At 53.8% G+C, this 22,209-nt stretch overlaps 1 protein-coding gene across 2 annotated transcripts; it reads right to left on the reverse strand.

The window, feature by feature from the left end:
- Window positions 1-172: 172 nt before the first annotated feature.
- TRAF2 (TNF receptor associated factor 2) lies at window positions 173-21,805 on the reverse strand. Of its 2 annotated transcripts, XM_027720415.2 has the most exons (10): window positions 21,310-21,804; window positions 18,830-19,050; window positions 18,152-18,230; window positions 17,707-17,805; window positions 8,115-8,186; window positions 6,545-6,619; window positions 5,269-5,628; window positions 4,081-4,258; window positions 3,266-3,414; window positions 173-2,594 (listed from the first exon to the last, which is right to left on the reverse strand). In XM_027720415.2, the coding sequence occupies exons 1-10, from the start codon at window positions 21,325-21,327 to the stop codon at window positions 2,376-2,378; spliced, it is 1,470 nt and encodes a 489-aa protein (XP_027576216.1). In that variant the 5' UTR covers window positions 21,328-21,804; the 3' UTR covers window positions 173-2,375. The 2 variants fall into 2 exon arrangements, with proteins under 2 accessions (XP_027576216.1, XP_039242722.1); XM_039386788.1 differs by lacking the exon at window positions 8,115-8,186 and having other exon boundaries at window positions 21,310-21,805.
- Window positions 21,806-22,209: the final 404 nt, after the last annotated feature.

Raw genomic sequence — 22,209 nt, forward strand, 5'->3', positions numbered from 1 at the left:
CTTCCAGGCATGTGCTGGGACAGGAGGGGACCATCTCCCACCTTGAAAGCCACCCAGACTCCCCCAGCTGAGCCAGTGTCTCCACAGCCACTCCTGGCACTACCTGGCTGGAGACCCCAGCCCTGCTGCAGGCAGCACCTCAAGAGCAAAGACATTCACATCAACTCAGAACAAGCACCGCCCCCATAACACACTTTATTCACAACCACTCAATGAGAAGAGCTGACCTTCCTCTCCCTTCCCAGGCTTTTCTCAGCCTCCCTAGAGAGCTGCAGTGGGTGGGAGCAGGGCTTCTGCTAGGCTGGATTTTCCTCCTAAGGCACAGGGTGAAAGCAGCAGCACAGGGCTTGATATGTCCCATGGGACAGGCTGGAGGGGACTTGCACAAAGGAAGGGTCCTGCCTCCTCCCCCTGCCATTTCTGTCCCGCACAGGCTCCTGTCCCCCTTCTCCTGCTCCCTGCACACACAGGTGTGACAAGTTCTACACAAAGACTCCAAAGGGGGCTCAAAGACAGGGAGAGCCCCTGGTCAGCACAGCAGCCATGGCTGTGGGAGGTTCAGATCAGCCTGGAGGACACTGGGCACCACCGAGCTCCCTGGGCAGCAGCAGGGACACCTCAAACAGCCCCAGGGGTAGGTCAGGGCAGTGCCAGTGTGTGGGGGCACAGCCAGACCCTACAGGGATCCCCGTCAGGTCACAGTCCCTCACCTAATGGTGTCCTGGGCCCTGCCAGGGTGGCTGTGCCAGAGCCAAGGTAGGAACACACCACAAGCAAGGGTGGACTCTGCAGCCATCAGGCCAGGGCTGGGCACCTGGCAGGAGCTGCTGGCGGCAGGGGGCCTTTGGGAATTCCTCCCCTGCAGCCTCGCAACCCGCAGGCCCAGCACAGCTGCCACTCCCTTTCAGGGCAATCCAGGCAGCCATGGAGGAGGATGGCCACGCTCCAGCCTTGCTGCCCACAGGAGCCAGCCAGGGCCCCTGATCACTGACTGCAGGGGTGTTCACAGCCGGTTCCTGCCACCAACAAAACATCTCCTGGGGTACTGACAGAGGTGCCAGAAGCACAGGCAGAGAAGGCAACAAAGCCTCAAGTCCCCCCTGGCTCAGGAACCCACAACAGTTTCAGAAGGACCAGCTGGCACCACACAGGGATGTGGCAGCTGGTTCTTCCCCACAAACACTGAGAGAGATATTTTCTCATGGGTGTTAAACATGTGCTGCCCAGAGGGAAGGAGCCCAGGGACAGAAAGGGGACAGCACACTTCACTGAGGGACTTCTCCAGCCCCCAGGTCCTACCCAGGTGGCTGCAGGCTCAAAGGGGGCTGAGCAGAGGAAGAGCTCCAGAGTGCTCTGACGAGGAACCAGCTGGCCCACGACTCCCAAGCCCAGCGATGGGCAGGGACAGCTGCTGCTGGTAGCTGCAGGCCCCAGGGGAGGGCAGGGGCTGGCTGGCACTGCCCACTGCATGGGCAGACAGGAGACGTGCCCCGTCCATCAGTGCCACAGCCAGAGGTGACAGTGCCCAGACAGACAGACACAGCAGCACAGGCACAGACAGACGTGGAGCTTGGCAGCGGCAAGAGCCCTGGGAAGGCTGGTGCAGCTGCCCCACGATGGGAGGGAAGCCAGCACAGAGCATCTGCCTGTGAGCAAAGACAGCTCCCAGCCTGGCCCCCACCCTGCCCCATGCTGCCCAGAGAGTGGCAGGACCTGGGGCTCTCAGGGTACATACTGAGCCCTGTGTCAGGCTCCTCTGCTGGCACAGGATGGACGGTCTCCAGGGTAGATTCACTTCTCTTTCCCTATGGGCATCCCTGGTGTTATTCCAGGCTCCCTTCTGGGCAGCAACACCTCCTGCCCCATTCCACACTCCCAGCACTCACCAACCATCCCACTCCCAGCAAGGGCTGGATTCAGGGCTCCCCTGCCCTGCAGCTCCGCACCCCCTGAAGACACCGACTGCATCAACCCAGCATCAAACCAGTCCGTGTCTCTCTTGCACCACGGTGGAGCTTGGGCAGGGCAAACTGTTGTTTTACTACAGAGCACCGTGGATGCGCACTAAACTGGTAGAGCAAGAGCTGCATTGGTTTCCACTGGGAGCCCAGAGAGCAGCAGTTCAGACGCCCAAGTCCCTGCAGGAAATCTTCCATATCCCACAGCCTGCCAATGTCCACCCAAACCTCTCCTCAGGAAGAGGGTTCCGATCAGACACCTCGTTTCCATTCAGAGCGAAGGTCCCTTTTCGGGAAGGGCTTTTCCCTTCCACTCCGTGCCCCCTCCTTGCTCCGAGACCTGCCTGAAGTGCAGCACAAGCGGGGGATGCCCCGGGCAGGGCTGGCTCCACGCTCACTGCTCCAAGGTGAGGAGGGTTAGAGGCCTGTGAGATCCACGATGGCTTTAATAAAGATGGCGTCATCACGCACGTAGGAGTTCTTGGCTTCCATGACGGAGACAGGACAGAAGAGGGGGCAGCCACTGGCGATGTTCATCTCCGTGACAGGGCGCTGGAAGGAGGAGGACGTCACGTCGGGGCGGAAGGCATCAATGATGTGCTCCCGGTTGTTCTGGTCCAGGAGCATCAGGGTGACCTGTGGGGGAAGGTGAAAACACAAGGGAGTGGCTGAGTAACAGGCACATGGAAGCCCAGCCCAGTGACCCGCTGTAACAGGTGCAGGTACCAGCAGCCACAGCCACCCCGTGCAACTGCAGAGAAATGCCTCCAAGTGGGGCCAGCAGAGAATGTTACCTCAGTGACATCCTGCAGAAACCATCCCACATCCTGCCTGTCACTGCAAACTTCCCTGTGGCAGCACAGGGCTGTCGGACTGACTGAAACCTACACCTTGCTCACAACACCAACACTGCACTCAGGTATTTCCCTGAGCTGCTTTCTCCTGCCAAAGGCAGTGTTCCCTCTCTGCATCTATGCATGTCTGCTCAGCCTCCACATGTTCCCCAAACCTGCAGGGCCCAGGAGCTGGGATCTGAGCTCCCGACACCAAGCTCCGAGGCCACCACAAACTTCCCTCACCTTCAACCCCTGCAGATGCTCTGTGGGGTCCTGAACAACCCATGTCACCCCCTTGCCCCACAGCACACCTGGTGCTCTTAGCACACCCGGGGAATCCCCAGGGCAGCCAAGACAGAGTCCTTTCTCCTCCTTGCCAAGTGGGCCAGAGTGAGAGTGATGAGAAGCTTGAGTGGATGCCAAACCAGAGAGGCCCATGGCTGGGCACAGCAGGCTCTGTTCCAGACCCACCTTCTGGTTGAAGGGCCACCGCAGCAGCGCGTCGTTGGGTCCCTTCATCACCACAAAAAACAAGGACAGGTGGGTCCCACGCCCGGTGCCATCCCCGTTCAAGTACACACGGAGACACATCTTGTAGCCGTACTTGCTGGTGTAGAAAGCTGTCAGAGAGGTGCAGAACAGGAAGAGTGAGGGTCCAACCCAGCATAGCCTGGCACCAGAAGATCCCTCTGAAATTTGAGGGCTCTGAAGTTTGGAATCTGGGAGGAGCCACGTTTGGGTCTTAAAATACCTGCACCACACTGCTGCCTGCACGAGCACCCCAAAGTTGGAGCTCTGCCAGGGAATTGTGTGAGGAGTTGGTTTCAGCTTACTGCTCACATCTGGGAAATGCCTTCCCAAGAAAACAACCAGATCCCAATGTGCTGCTTGCTCACTGTCCCAGTGCTGGGCTGGGGAAGCTCTGTGAGGAGAGCCCCTTCCTCTGATAGATACTTGAGCACTTCCCTAGGTAAGGTTTGGGCTTTATTTTGACATTGTCTCTTGCATAGTTATGCTTTAGGCATTAAAAATATATTTCTGGGGCTCTAATATATATTTCCTCCCTTTCTTAACCATTTTATTGTTGGTTTTACAGTCTCTGAGTATTTTAATTCCAACAAAAGGGTTATGCAAGGATCAGATAGTTCAATCCCCTGCCATGGGCAGGGACACATTCCATTAGACCAGGTGTTCAGGGCCCCATCCAACCTGGCCTTGGCAGTGAAGGACCCACCACAAGCCCCACACCCAGCTGAGACACAAAAGGTTTTGGGGATTTTGCACACCTGGAGAGAAGATGGCAGGGGAGCGGCCTGTTATCGCCTCCTGACGCTTCCTGGCAAACTCCGTTATCTTCCAGATGAAGACCCCATCATAGGTGGAAGCTTCCATGTTGCGGATCTTCTCCTCCATCTCTGCCATGGCCAGGTCTTTGAGCCCGATGCTCCTCTCCAGCTGCCGGACCTGCTCAGTGGGACACATGGTGCAGCCTGGTCAGAAACACGCAGGCTGTGAGCCTGGCAAGAGCCGGCAACACTGGCAGCACTGGCACCACCTGGACGCACCAGCACACTTCTACATCCCCTCCAGGACTGCTCCTTAGTGGGAGACCTTCTCCAGAAAAGACAGGGATCATAGGAGGGAGAAATCAAGCAACATAAGCCAATTCACCGAGGCTTCCTTCTGTACCCCGACATTCTGGAGAAGATTCACGGCTACAGCTCAGTACTTGAGCTGGAAGCTTTCCCACAGACAGCGGAAAAATCCTCCCAAGGAGCCACTCTGTTGGGTGAGCAGCACAAGAAGTGAGGATGAGGAGAAAAAAACCCCAATAACTCAGCACTGTGACAAAACTAAATTGAGAAAGCAAAGAACCTTCACCCTCCGGAAGGTTCGTCCCTGCCAGCTCACACAGGGTCACGCCAGTTGGGCAGCTCCCTTGCCCAGAGAGCACAGGTTCACTGCAAACGGCACAGCTCTGGGTGCCAGGAACACTGGGAGCACTCCATAGGAACTGTGCTGGAGCAGACTGGTGTGGGCAGCTCCTTCACACCTTCAGACTGTGCGTGGCACAATGCTGCAGGCAGCAGCAATGAAGGCACTCCTTTGGCAAAGGCAGCACTCCTTTGGAAACATCTGGAAGGCAAACGGCCCCATGGATTCAGGGAGATGCAGTGAAATCCTGGGTGCTCTGGCTCTTGTTGGAAAACTTTGCTGAGGAGGAACCCCTTGGTGTCTGCCCAACTTGATAATTAACACAGATCTGATGCTTTATGCAAGTCAGTTTAGTCCCCAGCTTTTCCAGGGAGCTGCTGAAGGTTGGGCACAGGCACAAAGGGTATTTTAGTTCTGCCTTCAGATTTGTGGAGTTTCAGGGCCAGATGGTGAAGCTCTGCTAGCTCATAACATGGAAAGGAAATAGGAAACAGCCTCTGCTGGGAGTGCTGGGAGGCCCCAGGTCAGCAGTTACACACCTTGTTGCTCAGCGTTTCGATTTTCTCCTGGTCCAGTCGGTGCTGGCGGCTGTAGGCTTCGGCTGTCAGGGACACTCTCTCCACCTCCCGGTTCAGCACACAGACAATGTTCTCAAAGGTCACTGTTTTCCTCTCGAGGGCCTCACACCTTCCTAAGAGCTGCAGGGACCGGGAGAGCTCTGACTCTGAGCACAGTGAGTTTGCTGCCAGCAGCGGGGAGTTGTTTTGTGATGACGAAAGTGCAGGAAGAGGTTTCAGGTCCCCAACACCAGCCCTGAGGCTGAGCACAGAGCTCAGCAGCATGTAGAGATGCTCCGCCAAACACTTGCTTTCATGTTCCAGGAGCTTTTCATTTTCCACCTACACGAAGAGAAACACATCCCCTATTCGGCCTGCACAATTTGCACTGTCATCATTCACAGAACGAATTCCTCCTCTCGAGGTCACGACACTAGTTTTAAATTATAAAGGGGGAAAATTTTAAATTATAAAGGGGAAAAAACAAAGAAAGATAAAAAATGTGTTTTGGTGGGGGTGGTGTGGGTTTTTGTTTTGTTTTAGAAGTGTTTCAAATCACATACAATGAGGGATGCTGGATACTTCTCCAGCTGTGCACATTGGTCTGGCTCTGCCTTCCTCCACCCCCTCAGAAAGGCTCTCTCAGATGAGCTTAACAGCACCAAAGAATAAGCCTCACATAACCCCCCTAGAGGAGAGATTTATATGAACGTCACCAGTGGGAGCTCAGAAAACTAAGTGACACGGAGAAATATGGCCTGGCCCCAGTTCTTTGCTTACAGAATCACAAACTTGTTTGGGTTGGAAGAGACTTTTAAAAGCTCATCCTGTCCCACCCGTGCCATGGGCAGGGACACCTTCCACTAGACCAGGTTGCTCCCAGTCCCGTCTTCTTCCCGTTGCTTCTCTGGGCAACCCGTGCCAGGCCCTCACCACCCTCACAGGGAAGAATTTCTTCCTAAGGTCCCATCTAACCCTGTCCTCTGTCAGTTGAAGCCTGTCCCCCTGAAAGCAGCATGACCACCATAGTCCCAAAGCACTCAAGTAGGAGGAGATTTTGTTCCACAGGAAGTTCATGCGATACTCAGACTCTGCACAGCAGATGATGTGAAACTCCATGTGCAAAGGGTTTAAAACCTCTCTTTGTTCAATTACCTGAACACAGACACCTGGGCCAGCTTGGGCAACAGCAGCTTGCAGGTGAACTCTAATACTGGGACTGAAAAGCCTCAAGGTAAACCAAGAGAGGAGCCCTTACCACCTCAGCACAGCCCACAGCCTCGAACCGGCAAGGCACTTTGGATCTGCCACAGGTCTTCACATGGTCCCGAAACTAGAAAGGAAAGAAGGAAGGAAGACAGACACTGTTAGATCTGATGTGTCCCCAGTGCTCCCTTTTCATCTCACTGACATCTGGGGAACTGAGCCGAGCTGAAGAACACCCAAGGCTAATCACTAGCTGTCACCATGCTTGGCTAAACCTGGGCACTGCCTGCCATCAGGCATGACTTTCACTGTATATACATACAGCCCTGACCTCTGAAGAAAGCTTACTTTCTCCTTCTCTTGATGGCTGGGAGGTCTCACTGTTCACCAGCACATACAAGAGAGAAAAAGCAAGCAGCACAGGTACAAGCTGCACATGCTGAGCAATAACCTTCCCTAAGGGCTGAGGAAAGGGAGGCAGAGGGAACAACCCCACAAAACGGGGACACGTTTCATTTTGGGCACTTCACATAACACTGGTGAGGATGTGCCACAGGTTGGTATTTTTACCTCCATCCCAGCATTATATTTCTGCAGAGAGGTGCCACTAACACCCCAGCACTGAGATGACTTGTTCGGGTTCCCACACAGCATATGATTAATCCACCAAGCACTGGCACAGCATCAGCTTGAGTTTGATACACCTCTCAACAGATACCAGAATTCTGTTCTGAACAACCATCATATTCCCCACTTAACTCCTACATCTGCTACAACAGACGTCAATTAAAACTGGTTTTAAACTACATTTTTAAAGGTTTCTAGATCCATCTAGCTTGCGTAATGTGTCAGGTTACTCAGAGTTAACACGGCTGCAGATAATCAACAAGAGTTTGGAGAGATAAACAAAGGAGTTAAAATTTAAACACAGAGTAGATTACCCATGGGGATCCCACGAGCCAGCTCTTTGCAGGGCTTCAGCTCCAACCTGCAGACAAGCAGGGCTGTACCCAAAACTCCAGCCCCCAGACAAGCTGGGCTGCCTCGCCAGCCCCCAGCCGTGCCCTACACTGCCCATTTAGAAGAACTCTTTTGGTCCTCTTTTTGCTGCCTCTGTTCCCTTGCTCTGCTACTAAAAAACATCTGCCCGTAGCAGGCAGGATGGTTTCAGATGAATGTGCTTTCTGAATATGTTTTTCCAAAACTTTGATTTTTCAGACTTTTGAGCCTTGTCCCAGGAGCCAGCAGCACAGAGATCCTACATACATGGATTCCATTAGATGGTTAATTAGAAATCAATTAATATAGCTGGAGATGGGCTCCCTTGCCATAACTGCAGGACACAAACCCATGAGCGTGCTTTTCCCACAAAGGCTTTGCTCCCAGACATGAGGTGTCATCAGCAGCACCAGCACAGACCTGCAAGCGCTGGTGAGTCACGTTCCCTCACACCCACCCAGTACTTTCAGCCTTACGGAAAGGTCACATCCACACTAACAGCTGCCACTCCATCATTCTCTCCACTCCACTTCCTAATGGACTCAGTTTTCCTCCTTGTTCCCAGAATGCCAAGCTCAGCCCATAGGGACAAACACCTCCACGGCACAGGGTTGGATGGATACCTTCTCCCTGGGAATCTTCTTCCCACAGCCTTCACAAGTCAGTGGGAATTCAGGGCAGACTTCATCATGAGCCTGTGAAAAAATGAACATGAGATATTTGTCCTCTACATAAAAGCCCCACTGAAGGTCGGTTTATAGTTTATTACAGCTGAGTGCTGTAATATTTTTAAACTTTCATTTAGCAGTCCCTGCACACAAGCACCTGCCCCTGCAGCCAGAGCTCATGGGTTGTGTGATGGCCAGAGGGGCTGAGCAACTGATCAGGGCAACATGATCCTCTGTCCTCAGCAGACTCTTGGGCAGCAATGCCAGCTAAATTGGGAATGCTGGAATATGCCACAGCTTCTGTGTTGTTTCCACACTGCCTAACCCTTCTCTTTACACACTGACCAGTTGAAATTAGGCATTGGAAACACCATGAATATGCAGACCAAAATTCAGATTAAAAGATAAGGGCACTGAAGTCTCCTGCCATGGTAGAGACAGAAAATATACCAACAAGGAGCATTTCTAATGCAGCTGTCTGAAACGAGATGTTTGAAAACTTGTTCGCATTTAGTCTCTACTGACAGAAGGTCCTGTCTTGGGGCAGAGCGAGGGGGGGAAACACATATGGGGTTGGAAAACTTCACCCTGTTACACATCAGAAAGTGGAAAATGAAACCATCAGTGGCTCAGCGTCGGCTTCTTGGTTACTCTCTCCTTTTTATGCTTTAAGTGAGTAACCAGGCTCAGAGCTTCACTGCATGTCCCTGGTGACCAGCCAGCCGGCAGGGTTTGCGGGGGGCACTGCTGCCCACACGGACACTCTTCCTGCACGGACACTCTCCCAGCACAGACACCTCTGCCTGTGCAGGAGGAGGCCAAGTGCCTGCCCTCATCCCACTCACTCAGAGGGGCTGAGCCCTTTCTTCTACCCACCTAGTGCTCTCCTGTGCTAGAAACACCCGATAGCATCTCCCCCACGACCCACAAAGCACTGGCAGAAGGACAGACGGTCTGGCTGAAGGAAGGAAACTTCACTGTAGAGACAACTATTTTAAAAGAGATTATTTTAAACATATGGTCTCCCATGCTAACGTGCTGAGTGTAAAACTACCACCCCTCTACACTCCCCACCTCCCAGCATTTATCCTCCATTCCAACTCCCGGCAGCACCACACCCAAGAGCAGGCAGCCCTGCCTGCAGCACAGGAAGGAAACCAGCCCTGCCGAGCTCACAGTGCAACTGCTCTGTATGTAAACGATTTAAGACACCCAGTAGCTTCAGCCAGTGCAGATCCAAACCTCCAGACAAACATTTCTGTATAAACAGTTTCAGGCTCTTCTGGAATCCCTTGTTCCTCCCACCCCACGTGGGTGTCAGAACAGAGATGGATGGTATCACTGCTGGAAGAAATCCACCCCACCCCGGAGCCAACGAGAGCAGAGGTTGGCACTTGAGCCTCATCTGCCACACTCCACTCCCACAGGAATGGGACAATCCCTCTGTTTACACCTTTCCTACACCCACATCTGTGAGCCCCTGCTACAGGGACGAGCACCACTGTCATCCAGGCATTCACTGGGAATGTTTTCCGGAGCTCTGGAAAGCCGTGGCTGCGAGCAGGGCTAGGCAAGAGCTGATCCTCTCCCAGAAGGAACTAGAGTGGAAATCAAATTAGACAGGGGACAGAGGGAGGGGACGGCCATGGAAGAATTAAAGGGGGGCTGGAAGACAACAGTCTGGCTCAGACCTTCAGGGCTAATCTCTGGTGACCTCAGTGTTGATTCTCACCCACTGAGGCACATGCCAGCCTGCAGCATCCAACAGCAGGAGCAGGAAAATCAACCAGGTTAAAAGCCTGTCAGCAACATCTGGCTCTTCCCACCCCATTAAAACCAAAACTGCTGATTGATCCGCACATCGATTTCACTCCCTAATAATAAACAGTGAGACAATCCCACAGCAGCCTGTCCATCACCCACCACCAGCAGACAGGCAATTCTCTGGAGGGGCAGCACCAACCTCTGCTCTCTGGGATCAGTGACAGAACCCCAGGTAATGCCTGGAGCTGTGCCAGGGGAGGTTTAGGTTAAATACTCGGAAAAGGTTCTTCCCCCATGGGGTGGTCGGGCACTGAACAGGCTCCCCAGGGCAGTGGTCACGGCCCCAAGGCTGACAGAGCTCAAGGAGTGTTTGGACAGTGCTCTCAGGGACAGGGTGGAATTGTTGGGGTGTCCTGGGCAGAGTCAAGACCTGGACCGGACGGTCCTGTGGGTCACTTCCAGCTTGGGATATTCTATGGTTCTATCACAATGCCAGGATGAGCTGCTCCCCTCTCTCTGCTTCAGACAAAAGCGAAAGCTGCAGTTTAATCTCATTGCCACTTCACCTCTTAGGGTGTCGCTAAACTTGACTTCAACTATGGAAGAGGCTTCTGCTGGAAATCATTATCCCCATACCCTGGTGGCAGAGCAGGAGGTGCCCCTGCTGCCCAGCTGCTCTGCTCATTATCTGCCACATCCACACAGGTCCAGTTTTAAGGAGCTCTTGTAACCACATTGGGAATCCACCAGTGTGACACAGGGTTCCCCCTCCAGCAAAGTGACAAGGCAGGTGGCTGGGAAACACCACTGTTGAAGCAGCTGCTGCACGATACCTCTGCCAGAGCCTGCGGGAAGGTCACAGCAAAGGGCAGGGCTGGCAGAGGGACAGAAGGACAGACTCACAGTGAGCTGCACCCTGCAGCCTTCCTGCAAAGTCTCCTGGTCTTGGAAAGTCAGTCCGTTAGTCTGCTCTGAGCACAACAACAGCAACCATAAGCAGACACAGCTCAAGGGCTTGGCGGCTGGATGGGAGCAACAAAAATGAAGGAAAACTACCAGGACGGCAGAGGAAAGCCAGGTGCCATGGCACAGGGCACACTGGTGGCTGTCAGGGCTTGGGCAATCTCCAGCCCCAGCATTGCCATGTCCAGCACTTGGCTCCTTCACCATCTTAGCCTGGCTACAAGGAAAAGGATGGGCCCATGGAATTGTAGAGGAAAACGTAGAGGAAAATGGGTCTCCAGTGTAAAAGAGAGGGTTTTGAGGGAACCCGAATCCATTGCGCCAAGAAGCACGAGTTGTTTCAAGCACCTCTCCCAGTTCCCCAGGGGCTCCAGAGTCTCCAAGACGGGAATGTGCCACACAAGGCAGATACTTTGGGATGTCCTGCTCCTCTGAAGTCACCAAACCCTTCCATACTGGAGCTCCTAATGCCAGGAGAGTCCTAAGCTGATTCTATGCCAGGCCTGCTCCAACCTCTCCCCATGCAGGTGGGCTAGGCTACCAGGCCCATGGTGACCACAGGCTCAGTCCTTGTGCTACTGCATGGAACCAGCAACACAAGGCTGGAAAGCAGGAACCCAGTCTGTAATTCCCAGTGCCAAGTGGGAATGGGAGCTTTCTGAGACTCACACAAACTGGTGCCAGACGCAAACTTCTCCCTTTGGTGGGACATGCTGGTGACAGATCCAAGCAAGTTCACTAGGCACCACAAGTAATCAAACCTCAAAGAAACTGTCAAAACCAAGGACGAAGTTCCTATCAGTAGTTGCTGTTGGCTCCAGCTGGGTGGATGTAGGGCAGCAAGGGCACGGCAACACAGCACTCCCTCACTGCTGCCCAGTGCCCACCCGAGCTGATGACAGAAGTGGTCAGGAACTCTTGCTTTTGGCATTGATGTTTTACTCATCAGCTTTTAGGGCTGATGTGAGAGAGGCTTTGCTTTGGGGCTTGTTGGCAGAGGGACACCGAAGCAGCATTCAGGCACTGAAGACAGGTGTGAAGGCAAGAGCAGGTTCTGAAGGCAGAAAAGGGTATGAGATGCATTTGAAGCAGCATCAGGTTTTCCATCATTTCCTAAAACAGACTCTGCCTTTCCCCGGTTGCTTTGAACTAGACAAGCATGAGGTGGTGGCACAATCCAGCGTGCTTTTTCCAAATCCCTCTATCATCACAGAGGAATGATTTTCCTAGGGAAACTCTACTCCAAAACAGAGCCAGGGCTGGACCCCCAGGGCATTTTAGATCAGCCTGAGTCTGACCCTGCCCTGGTCCAGCTCCACTGTTCCCCACGTTGGACATGGCCAGCTGCACTGCAAAACCAAAAGGACTAAATCTGCTTGCCAAGGAAATTAATGGACTACACTGAGTCTCCTTAAACAGCTGGTTGACACATAAGGAAGGGTCAAAGCAACTGGGAACATCTGATCAGAGACAACTCTGCAGGTCTTCCAGGCTACAATTAACAGTCACAGTCCTGGTCATGTCAAAATGCACAAGATATGCTGTTCACACCCAAAGAGGTCACTACTGGAGAACACTCTGTCACCAGGGAGGTGACATCAGTCACACGGCCACACTAAGGAAGCCAGGCACCAGCAGGTTTGTAGCCAGGATCTGAATTCCTCTCTGATGGCATATCTGCTGTGTGCTTGCGGAGGTGCTGCAGGGCTGGCGGTCACACTCCGAGGAAGAACTGCACTGTGCAGTGACTGAGCACTGGGACAGGCTGCCCAGAGATGGTGTGGAGTCTCCCTCACTGGAGATATTCTGGAACCATCTGGACACAGTCCTGTGCCATGTACTCTGAGATGACCGTGCCTGAGCAGGGAGGTTGAGCCAGATGAGCCGTTGTGGTCCCTTCCAACCCTACCCGCCCTGTGATTCTGTGACAGCACTGCCCATACTGACCAGCTCCCAGGACAACACTCCTGGAAAGAATCTCCCTCCTTTCCAGCACTCAAAGCTTCACCTTAACCACTCAGATCACAAGGGACAGCCTCAGGATGAGGGTTCTCATGGGTTCTACCTGACCTCCACACCAGAAGGGTGGTGCTGGCACTGGTCAAGCTCTGGGAGCTGCAGATGGTGGGCAGGGGCAAGGGTGGCTCCTCTGCCCCGCAGGCAGTGTGGAGATGAAGGTTGTGAACAGAAGGGTTCTTACAGCGTGAGGCTGAGGACACCACTGGCACTCAGAAAAGGGGAGATAAGACAAATATTTCAACGGGGAGAGGTGTCTTTTACATGCTGGAGAGGCTGAGCCTGTGGTGAGCAGCTTAATTTCAAACTCAATTTCTCTCTGCTGTCCAAGAGGTTGGAAGTGCCCAAGGGGGTGTGTGTGTGATTATGGCTTTGGCTCCTGCCAGACACCTGGAGCCCAAAGAACATCCGCCTGGCCCTACAACCCCCTCAGCTGCATGCATGGCAAGGGGTTTCCTCAGGTATAGAAGGGACACACAGCACTCACCTCCACTTCAAATTTGTGACTGACAGCTTTTCATTCTCCAATGGGCAGATGCCAAAACTGTTAATTTTTGGGCCACCACAAGAAGACTGAGCTGGTTTTAGAAATGAAGAGCAGACCCTCCACAGCCCGGGCTTTCCAACCCCCTCCCACGCATGCTCTCTGGCGCTCCCCGTGGATTTATCTCCCACCATGGGCTTGGAAGGGAAACCGCCTGGGGCCTGGGCAGCCAGCTACACAAACTACTGTGGGGACTGTAAGGGAAGCTGGGATGTGTCTGCGGCTCCAGCTCTGGAAAATAAAGATGTGTCAGATCCCTTTTACCAAAGCAGCAGGTCCTTTTGGTCACCTGCACATGCAAGTCAGGGATTCGCCCACCAGAAAGTGGTCTGGTCCTGCTACTCAGGCTGGAGCTGGCTGCAAACTGCACTTCACCACCAGGCCAGAACTTGGAGCCAAAACCTTCAGAAAAAGACAATAAATGCTGTACTGAGTTTTAAAGAGAAGGTTGGTCACCCTGACACGGCATCACCATGCCTGCCACAGCATCTTGAGTGTTGTACCCCACACAGACAACACTGATACAACACTCAGAGGTACATCTTTGGAGTAGCAGGAGCCAGGTGAAGGAGCTCCAAAGACCAGCAGCTCTGCTCTGAGCAATGTGCAAAAGCCTGAAGATGAAGTTTCCGTCTCAGCTGAAAATCACCCCATTCCTGGGGTACAGCTGGGAAAGGGGGGCATGACAAGGTGATGGGGCAGTGGGAGGCCCTGGCTCAGGGCCCCCAGAAGCATTCTTGAAGGGGGACAGTTTTCCCTACATGGGGTGCAGTAGGGGTTCTCCAGCATCTCTCAGTAAGAACACTGGGCAGGAAAGAACTGCCCAGTTATCCTGTTCTCCTGGTCCCAGGAAGCCCAGAAGGAACATCCTTTCCGACACCACAGGCTTTGGAATAACATCACTTGAGTTCTGAGTCTTGCACTTTCCACAGCCTTCCAAGCTTCACTTACAGCGAACTCTCTAAAACCAAGGTGTCAACAACAAACTCAAGGAAACCACATCCCCTCCAGCATGGATTAGGCCAAGTTATCCCCACAGCTGATAGTCACACTGCCTCAGGAGCTGAGCCAATCTGTTTTCCTAGAACTGCCCCCCAAAACTTAATTTAAATACTGCTGTCAGGATTAAGCTTAAAAATTAGTTCTTCTTCCTAAACTTGGTCAATTCAAGTTCCTTATGTCTCAGATAATTCTGTTTCTTCCCAGCTGAAGGGGGCACAGTTAAATCCCCTGTCGGGGCAACCAAGGGGAATGCCGAGGCTGACCCCCCTCCACAGCCCCCTCCTCCCATTTCAGCCCTGGAGGGAGGGTGAAAAATGGGAGCTGGTGGGATGAAAAGCAAAAATATGAGAACTGAGGATATGTTGATAAAACAAGAGAGGGGCATGGGCAGCTGGAGGTACTGCAAGGCAAGAGGAGAAATGCATCAGAGCCGAGGTACCACAAACTCCCTCTGCCTGGATACCACTGGGAACATTTTGGGCTCTTTGCTTTTGTTCTAACAGGCTGGTTTTAGTTTCTGCATCCCTTCTCGGACTTTCCACCTGAATCTAAAGGCTCATGCCCACAGCCTTCTGTTCTGTATGTACATGCAGGCAGATTCATCAGGAAACCCATACAGGAAACAAGGTCACTAATGAGAGAGAAAAAACCCTTCAGCCCCACCACAAACTGCTTTATCCAAATGCCACTAAATATTTACAAAGGCTGAAAAATGCACTTTTAAACCTAAACTTAAGTTTTCACGTGATCCACAGAGCTTGAAACAGAAGTGCAAGTCATGACCAAGCAGACTGCACTCGTTCAGTTTTGTATGTCCCTTTGAGAGGTGAACTCTAGTCTGCCTGAACAGAAAGCAAAACTGACATCAGCTCTATTCATTTTTTTGAAGCTTGAGCTTTCCAGCTGCAGAACATTTTTACCCTGTGCGTGCCCTGATAAGATTAACAAACCAGAAGTGACAGTATCTCTTGATTTGCAAGGGGGGAGCAGCCTCTCTCAGTACAACACATGACTTTTAAATTAGCAAACAATGAATTCACTCTGAGGGACTTTCCATGTCCTGTCAGAAATAGCTCTGAGGGACTTTCCAGAGTGGGAGTGCCGAGCCGCTGCAGGACATTACCCACAGCATAGCTACGGATACAACCCTCCTGCACCAGGCAGCTCTAGGCTGTGGCCCTGAAGGCTGGGTTTAACTAGTCCACAGTATTGAGAGGCTCTGGGCCAACGCAGCTGTTCGGTGCCTCCTTTCCCAGCCACACAGCTCTGACAGCATGGAGACAGCCAGCACTGACTAAACGCCACAGCTCTTTGGCGGGCAGCTGGGAGGAGATAACACAGGCCAGACCTTGCCTCCTCCCACCAGTTCCCAGGAAAGAACCAGCTTCTCCCAAGACAGCACAAAATAACCTCCTCCCTTAGGCTGAATGCCACCAGACAGGCAGGAGAGGCAAATCAACTGTGAGAGGAACCAGCTAGCACTGCTCCAAACCCCCACAACCCTCACACACACAGGACTGCCCTAAGACTCACAAAAATCAGGACGGTGGAGACTCACAAACCCCTGGCAAGGGAGAGGTGTGCCACAGACCCACAAGCTATGGGGCCCACCTCTTTCAAACACCCTTTGTCTGAGCAAACACCAAACTGGGGCTTGGGAAGATCAGGTGTGAAGGAAAAAAGAGGCACAGCCTCATCCATTCAGGAGCTCTTCAGCAGCTGTGTGTAAGGTTCTGGGGCATCACACACACCTGCAGCCCTGCAAGAAGCCAGCCTGATCCCAGGACAGCTCCCTGCTCCTCTGAAATCCCAGGGGGAGCCCTGGCCAGACTCAAGCACTCAAATATTTTTAGGCCGCACAGGGAGGACCTTTGGTAGCTGATGATTTTTGCTGAGCTCTGCAGGAATGTGTTAAGATTTTTCTTAAACCCAGAAGAAGTTCAGCACAGCTTATCAGCCACAGCACATTCAGCACTGGAAGCTGCTGACAGACGCCATCTGGTTTAGTCTAATGGAGATGAGCTCACTATAATCATTGCAGAGAGCATCAGGCTTATGGACACCAGCAGAAATCGAAGCATGAAGCAAACAATCTGCAGGCACCACCAGCACAGCCTGAACCTTGGAATCAGGGTACACCCTGTTCCCTGAAATGCAACCCCCAAACTCTCCATGCTGCAGCAGTGTTAAGCTTTTCACCTGACATTTCTTGTCCCACATCCACACCATGAGTCTCTCACAGATCTATGAATGAGGGTTCACAGCAGCAGAGCCATTTAGCACTGACACCCTCATCCTCTGGACTGAACTTTGAGCACACAGCAGAAGGCTCAGAGAGCAGGACAAGGAAGCAGAGCTCCAGAAGCACCTCTCTGCTAAAAGGTTCAGCAGCCTGGGCTGAAAGTTCAGGCCTGATGCGCAGCTGTTGCTTCTTCCTTCCACCTTGCAATGGCATCATAGAGAAAATCCCAACGTTAGCCTCGACAAACCAAGGTGAAGCCTGTTCCTGACACACATCTCAGTCGCTACCAGAGCTCTGTGAACCACAAGGCTATAATCTTTACCTGGGGCAAGTGTTAGAGGGAAATAAAATCCCTCTTATCTCAACCCCTCCACATGGTGGTTCTGCCATTCCAAGAGGGATGATAAAACTATCCTTTGGGAGCACCAAAGCTTCACAGGTGAATACAGATTCACATGCTATGGACCAGGCGCCCATGGCCACAACTAAAACCTGGATTAAAAAGCTAGTGGGCTCCTTGAGAAGAGCAGAGGTGGAAAAACCAGGCTTGTGGCCCAGAACAGCCTGGGGTGATGGGTGACCAGCCAGTGCTCAGTCCCACTGCCCTGGCAGCTATGGGGACAGCTGAAATAGGGTCATGGCCAGGCCACCTTCCCTGAGCTGATGGATCTGAAGGAGGTTTTAGGTTCATATAATGCAGAGAAATTCACAACAACTTCATGGCACAGCACCGTTTCTTGATAGTCTTTTATAGCAGAAAGGAGCTGGAGACATAGCAGGTGGCTCCCACCATGGAAGCGACGTGCTCGCAAGCAAACCTGAAACGGTCTCAGTCCAGCCTGTGCCCTCAGCAGGGCATACAAACCCTCGCTCTGGGAACCTCGCCAGTTTACAGTGAAGCCCAGGGATTTGACAGCTCCCACCCCACCCTCAGTGGGCACAGGTAACCCCCGAGCCTTCCCCGAACACGGAGGAAAGAAGGGTGCAGACGTGGCAAGCCCTGGTGTGGCCTGTACCTCGTACTCTTTGATGGTGCCCCTCCAGGTGCAGCCGCTGTTGATGCACATGGCTGGCAGACTCTCCACCTCCCGCCGCGCCGCGTTGTCGGGGAAAGCCTGGAGGGCAAAAAACAAGCAAACCACAAATACTACTGAGGGGTTGCAGTTTTGATCAGGACTCCTAATTCTTTTTGAAGACTCCTCCCAGGCCAGTTGCCCCATCGCAGCCTGGGAGGTGTGCTAATGGCAACCAAATTGCTGTGACAGCATTAAGTAGGGCACCACCGCACACACGTGACCCGGATTTCAGCACCGGGGAGGCCAACACAGCAGTCACCACTCTCATTACTGAAGAAAAGGGTTCCTAGGAATAAGGGGTTCTCAGAGCCCATGTTTTAAACAAAAACTGCAATTAGTGACACCAGTGATCTGTTAATTTTTTCTTAAGTGCATTTTTTCTTACCGAGCTTGTTTCCAAAATAGAAATTCCTTCTTCGTATATTCCTTCCTGGATACAGCTGGCACACTTTTGAGGTCCAGCACTATCAGACAGAAAAATAATCATCAAACACAACAAAAAGGAATTGATTTATGATTTAGCAATAAAGTGACTTCTGGTAACTTTACAAAATCAAAGAGCTTTTTCTATCTTTAAAACATGACATCGAGCTTTTCCTTGTGTGTATTTTTGATGCCTATTTCTAATTCTTTTTTCTTCTCATGATTAACCATTCTATTAAGCTTCCCTCACTTAATGGCAGGAGTGAGACAGAACACAAGGAAACTTATCTGGAAGCCAGCTTGTGCTTAAATCTCTTCCACTTTGACACAACAACCAAATGATGACTTTTAGGAGCATTCAACAGCTGTGATGAAGACTGAGGGAGATGGGTGATATGCCTGGATTGCCTCCTGAACAGCAAAAACAATCCAGGAAATTATGGAAAAGGGAACTCTGAAGCAACAATGAAGGCAAGTCAGAGATTAGACATTCCCTTAGAGAAGAGGTGATGCTGACCCTCAATGATTAAACACAGCTCCCTCGCTGAGAGGGCTCTGAAAATGAGACTTTTTCTCTCCTTTTTATCTTGAAAATACCTTTTCAAGCATTTTGTGTCCATCCTGAAGGCACAACAGTTACCTGATGATTTTCTTCAGGCAGTAGGAGCAGTAGCGATGGCCACACTGCGCCTGGAACGGCCGCCTCAGGATGTTCTTGCAATCAGAGCAGAGGTATTTGACCTCCAGTTTAGTTCCCAGGATCTCCTTTGCAAACCCAGGCTGGCTTACATCCAAAGAACCAGGTGGAGAAGAGTTTGCTGCTGCCATGTGAACGAAAAGTTCTGGCTGTATCTCCAGAGACTGAAAATAAAAGAATTTCCCCTATTTGATTATAACAGCATGGCCGTGATTTTTCATATGAACACGTTACTCACAGCCATGTTACGCTGGCCCCCAAACCCCACCAACACAGGCAAACACACTGATGTAAACCACATCACAAGCCTACTTTCACCTGGTTAAAAACATGGGAGAAAACTTGAATTTTAGAACTAAATCCAGAACAAAGAGACAGGGTGGACAGACCTCATAAAACCCCCTGTCCAAGCTGACTGAAATGCAGTCTGTTCAGAGAAATCACGGCTTCTGGCCCCAAACAAGGTAAAAAACTGTCCTAAACCTGATGAGGAATACAATAAATGGCCCCAGTCCACCAAGAACCTGTTGACACTGAGTGAGATGACCACAGCCTACCAATGTTTGTTCTCATGTCTGTCAGAAAGCACCAAAATTCTGCTTCGAGGCAGTTGGTCCCAGGGACACACAGTGCAGCCCAGATTCACTGGTGATGCCCAAGCAGGCATGCATAGCTCTTCAGAAGGATGGAAAATGAGCACATGAGAGGCACAAGCAAATTGGAAAGGAGGAAAAGAACAAAATGCGTTTGTTTTGACTGCTTATGATGATCTAAAGGTGCATCTCACACATTCATTCACTGAAGAGTACATCCCACAACCACCCAGAACGCCCAAGGGAGCATATACATGGAATCTCAGACTGGTTTGGGTTGGAAAGAACCTGAAAGCTCATCTCATTCCATCCCCTTGCCATGGGCAGGAAAACCTTTCACTAGCCCAGGTTGCTCCAAGCCCCGTCCAACCTGGCCTTGGACACTTCCAGGGATCCAGGGGCAGCCACAGCTTCTCTGGGCAACCTGTGCCAGGGCCTCCCCACCCTCACAGTCAACAATTCCTCCCCAGTATCCCATCTAACCCTGCCCTCTGGCAGTGGGAAGCCATTTCACCTTGTCCTGTCCCTCCATCTCTTGTCCCAGGTCCCTCTCCAGCTCTCCTGGAGTCCCTTTAGACACTGGAAGGGGCTCTGAGATCTTCCTGGAGCCTTCTCTTCTCCAGGTGAACACCCCCAGCTCTCCCAGCCTGGCTCCGCGGGGAGCCCCCACGAGCGGACACCCCGCGACCCGGGGAGGTCTGTGCCAGACCCAGGAGGGTTCTGTGCCGGCGGGGGCCGCAGGCGGAGGGAGGCCCGTTCAGGTTCCGGCCCCGTCCCCCCGCCCCCCCCCCCCGGTGCCCCCGCCCGCACTCACCGCCCCTCGCTCCGCACCGGAAACGCCGCCGGGCCCCGCCCCCGGACACGTATGTGCGCCGGGCCCCGCCCCCGCACATGACCACGCCCCACATGGCCACGCCCCCACATGGCCACGCCCCCACATGGCCACGCCTCCCCGCCCACAACGGGCAACGGCCCCGCCCTCGACACCGAACGGGACCCACCGGGACCCTCACACCGACACAATGACACCGACACACCGACCCCGACACACCGGCAACCCAAGACCCCCACAGAGACACCCCCACACCGTCACCCCCACAGCATCACCCATCCCTGCACCTCCAACACCCCCACACCAATCCCTATCACCCTCCCAACACCCCCACACCGACACCCCCAGTTATGCCTCCTGCCATACCCACTGTCACCCACTCAGTATCCCTGTCGCCCCCTCACACAGCCCCCCCACACACACCCTCTGCCACTTCTCATTTCAGCACCGCGTCCTGATGATCCCCCACGGTCCACTGCCATATCCCTGCCTCAGGCCACCCCACTGGCAATGAACCCAGCCTCTCGGAAACCCCCATCCACCCCCTGGGTCCCCTTATCCACCCCCAGGGTCCCCTCATACACCCCCCGGGACCCCCCATACACCACCTGGGACTCCCCCTCCACTCCCCTGGACCCCCCTACAGCCCCTGGGACACCCCATACGCCTCCCTGGGTCCCCTTTTCCATCCCCAGGGTCCCCTCATCCACCCCCCATACACCCCCCGGTACCCCCCATACACCCCCCGGGTCCCCTTATCCACCCCCTGGGACCCCCCTCCACCCTCTGCACCTGCTGGAAGGGGACCCGGAGAGACTGTGGTGCTCAGCCCGAGGGCACCCTGATCCCCCCGCGGGGTCCCACCGAGGGACAGACACCCTCCCGCTGCATTCGCCGGGTAAGAAGCCCCTGGTCCCTCGGGAGCGGCCTGAGGTGAGCCTTGGCACCCTGAGGAACTGCTTTAAGCCACTTTTGGGCAGCGGTGGGTGCTCCCCTACCTGCGCACAGAGTGCCATAGCCACCCCGCGTCCCGTGGCGCCTTCCCGAGGACACGCGAAGGGGGAGGCCGGGAAGGGTGGGCGGCGGCAGGACAAACGCCGTGGGGGGAAAGGCGCGGCACAGCCGCGGCGAGGTGCTTTTCGCAGGGGAACTTGCTCAGCGAAAGGTCACCGCGGCAGGATTTGTCACCCGGGGTCCCCAGCCCGCAGTTCCCCGAGCCCGCCTCGGCGCGCGGGCTCCAGGGCTTTACCGCTGGCACGTTCTCACTGCGGGGAATTCACCCGGGCTGGGGAAATCCTGCCCGGCCAGAGCCGGGGCAGCCGGCTCAGTGCTGCCCTGACCGAGCCGCCGAGGAGGCTCCCCTGGCAGCGCGGCTGCGAGGACGGGGCCGAGCGGGTCGGGGCTCGGGGCACGGCGGGGCCGCGGCGGCACCACGTCCTGCTCAGGCTGCCGCCGGGCTGCCGGGAACGGGACATCCCTGTCGGCACCGGGAATGGCACGAGCAGAGCTCTCCCGCACCGGCACCGCGTCACTCCTTGCACTGCAACCGCCCTTTTCCCGGCACACCGCACTGCTCTGGGAACACCAGCATGGAAAGCTCTGCAGGCTTGGAGTTCTCGGCTGCGTGATGTCATCCAGCCAAGGAAAACCCTGCCTGCACTTCCCGACCTGCCCGTGACCTGGCAGCAGTGCCGGGGCAGGACGTGCTGTTCCCAAAGGGGCAGGAAACAGCACCCGCTGCGGGACGGGACCACCCGGGGCTGCTTCCAGTGACGACGGGATGAGACCGGGCCACCTGGGTCTGCTCCCATTCCTGCTGTTGCTGTGCCCCGGCCCCACTGCACGGCCTGCGCCCCGCTGACGTTCCATCTCTCGTCCCACGGTTGCTCTTTCCCGCC

The sequence above is a fragment of the Pipra filicauda genome, unplaced genomic scaffold (genome assembly GCF_003945595.2).
Source record: "Pipra filicauda isolate LSUMZ 115617 unplaced genomic scaffold, ASM394559v2 scaffold500_size419342_pilon, whole genome shotgun sequence".
NCBI classification, from domain to species: domain Eukaryota; kingdom Metazoa; phylum Chordata; class Aves; order Passeriformes; family Pipridae; genus Pipra; species Pipra filicauda.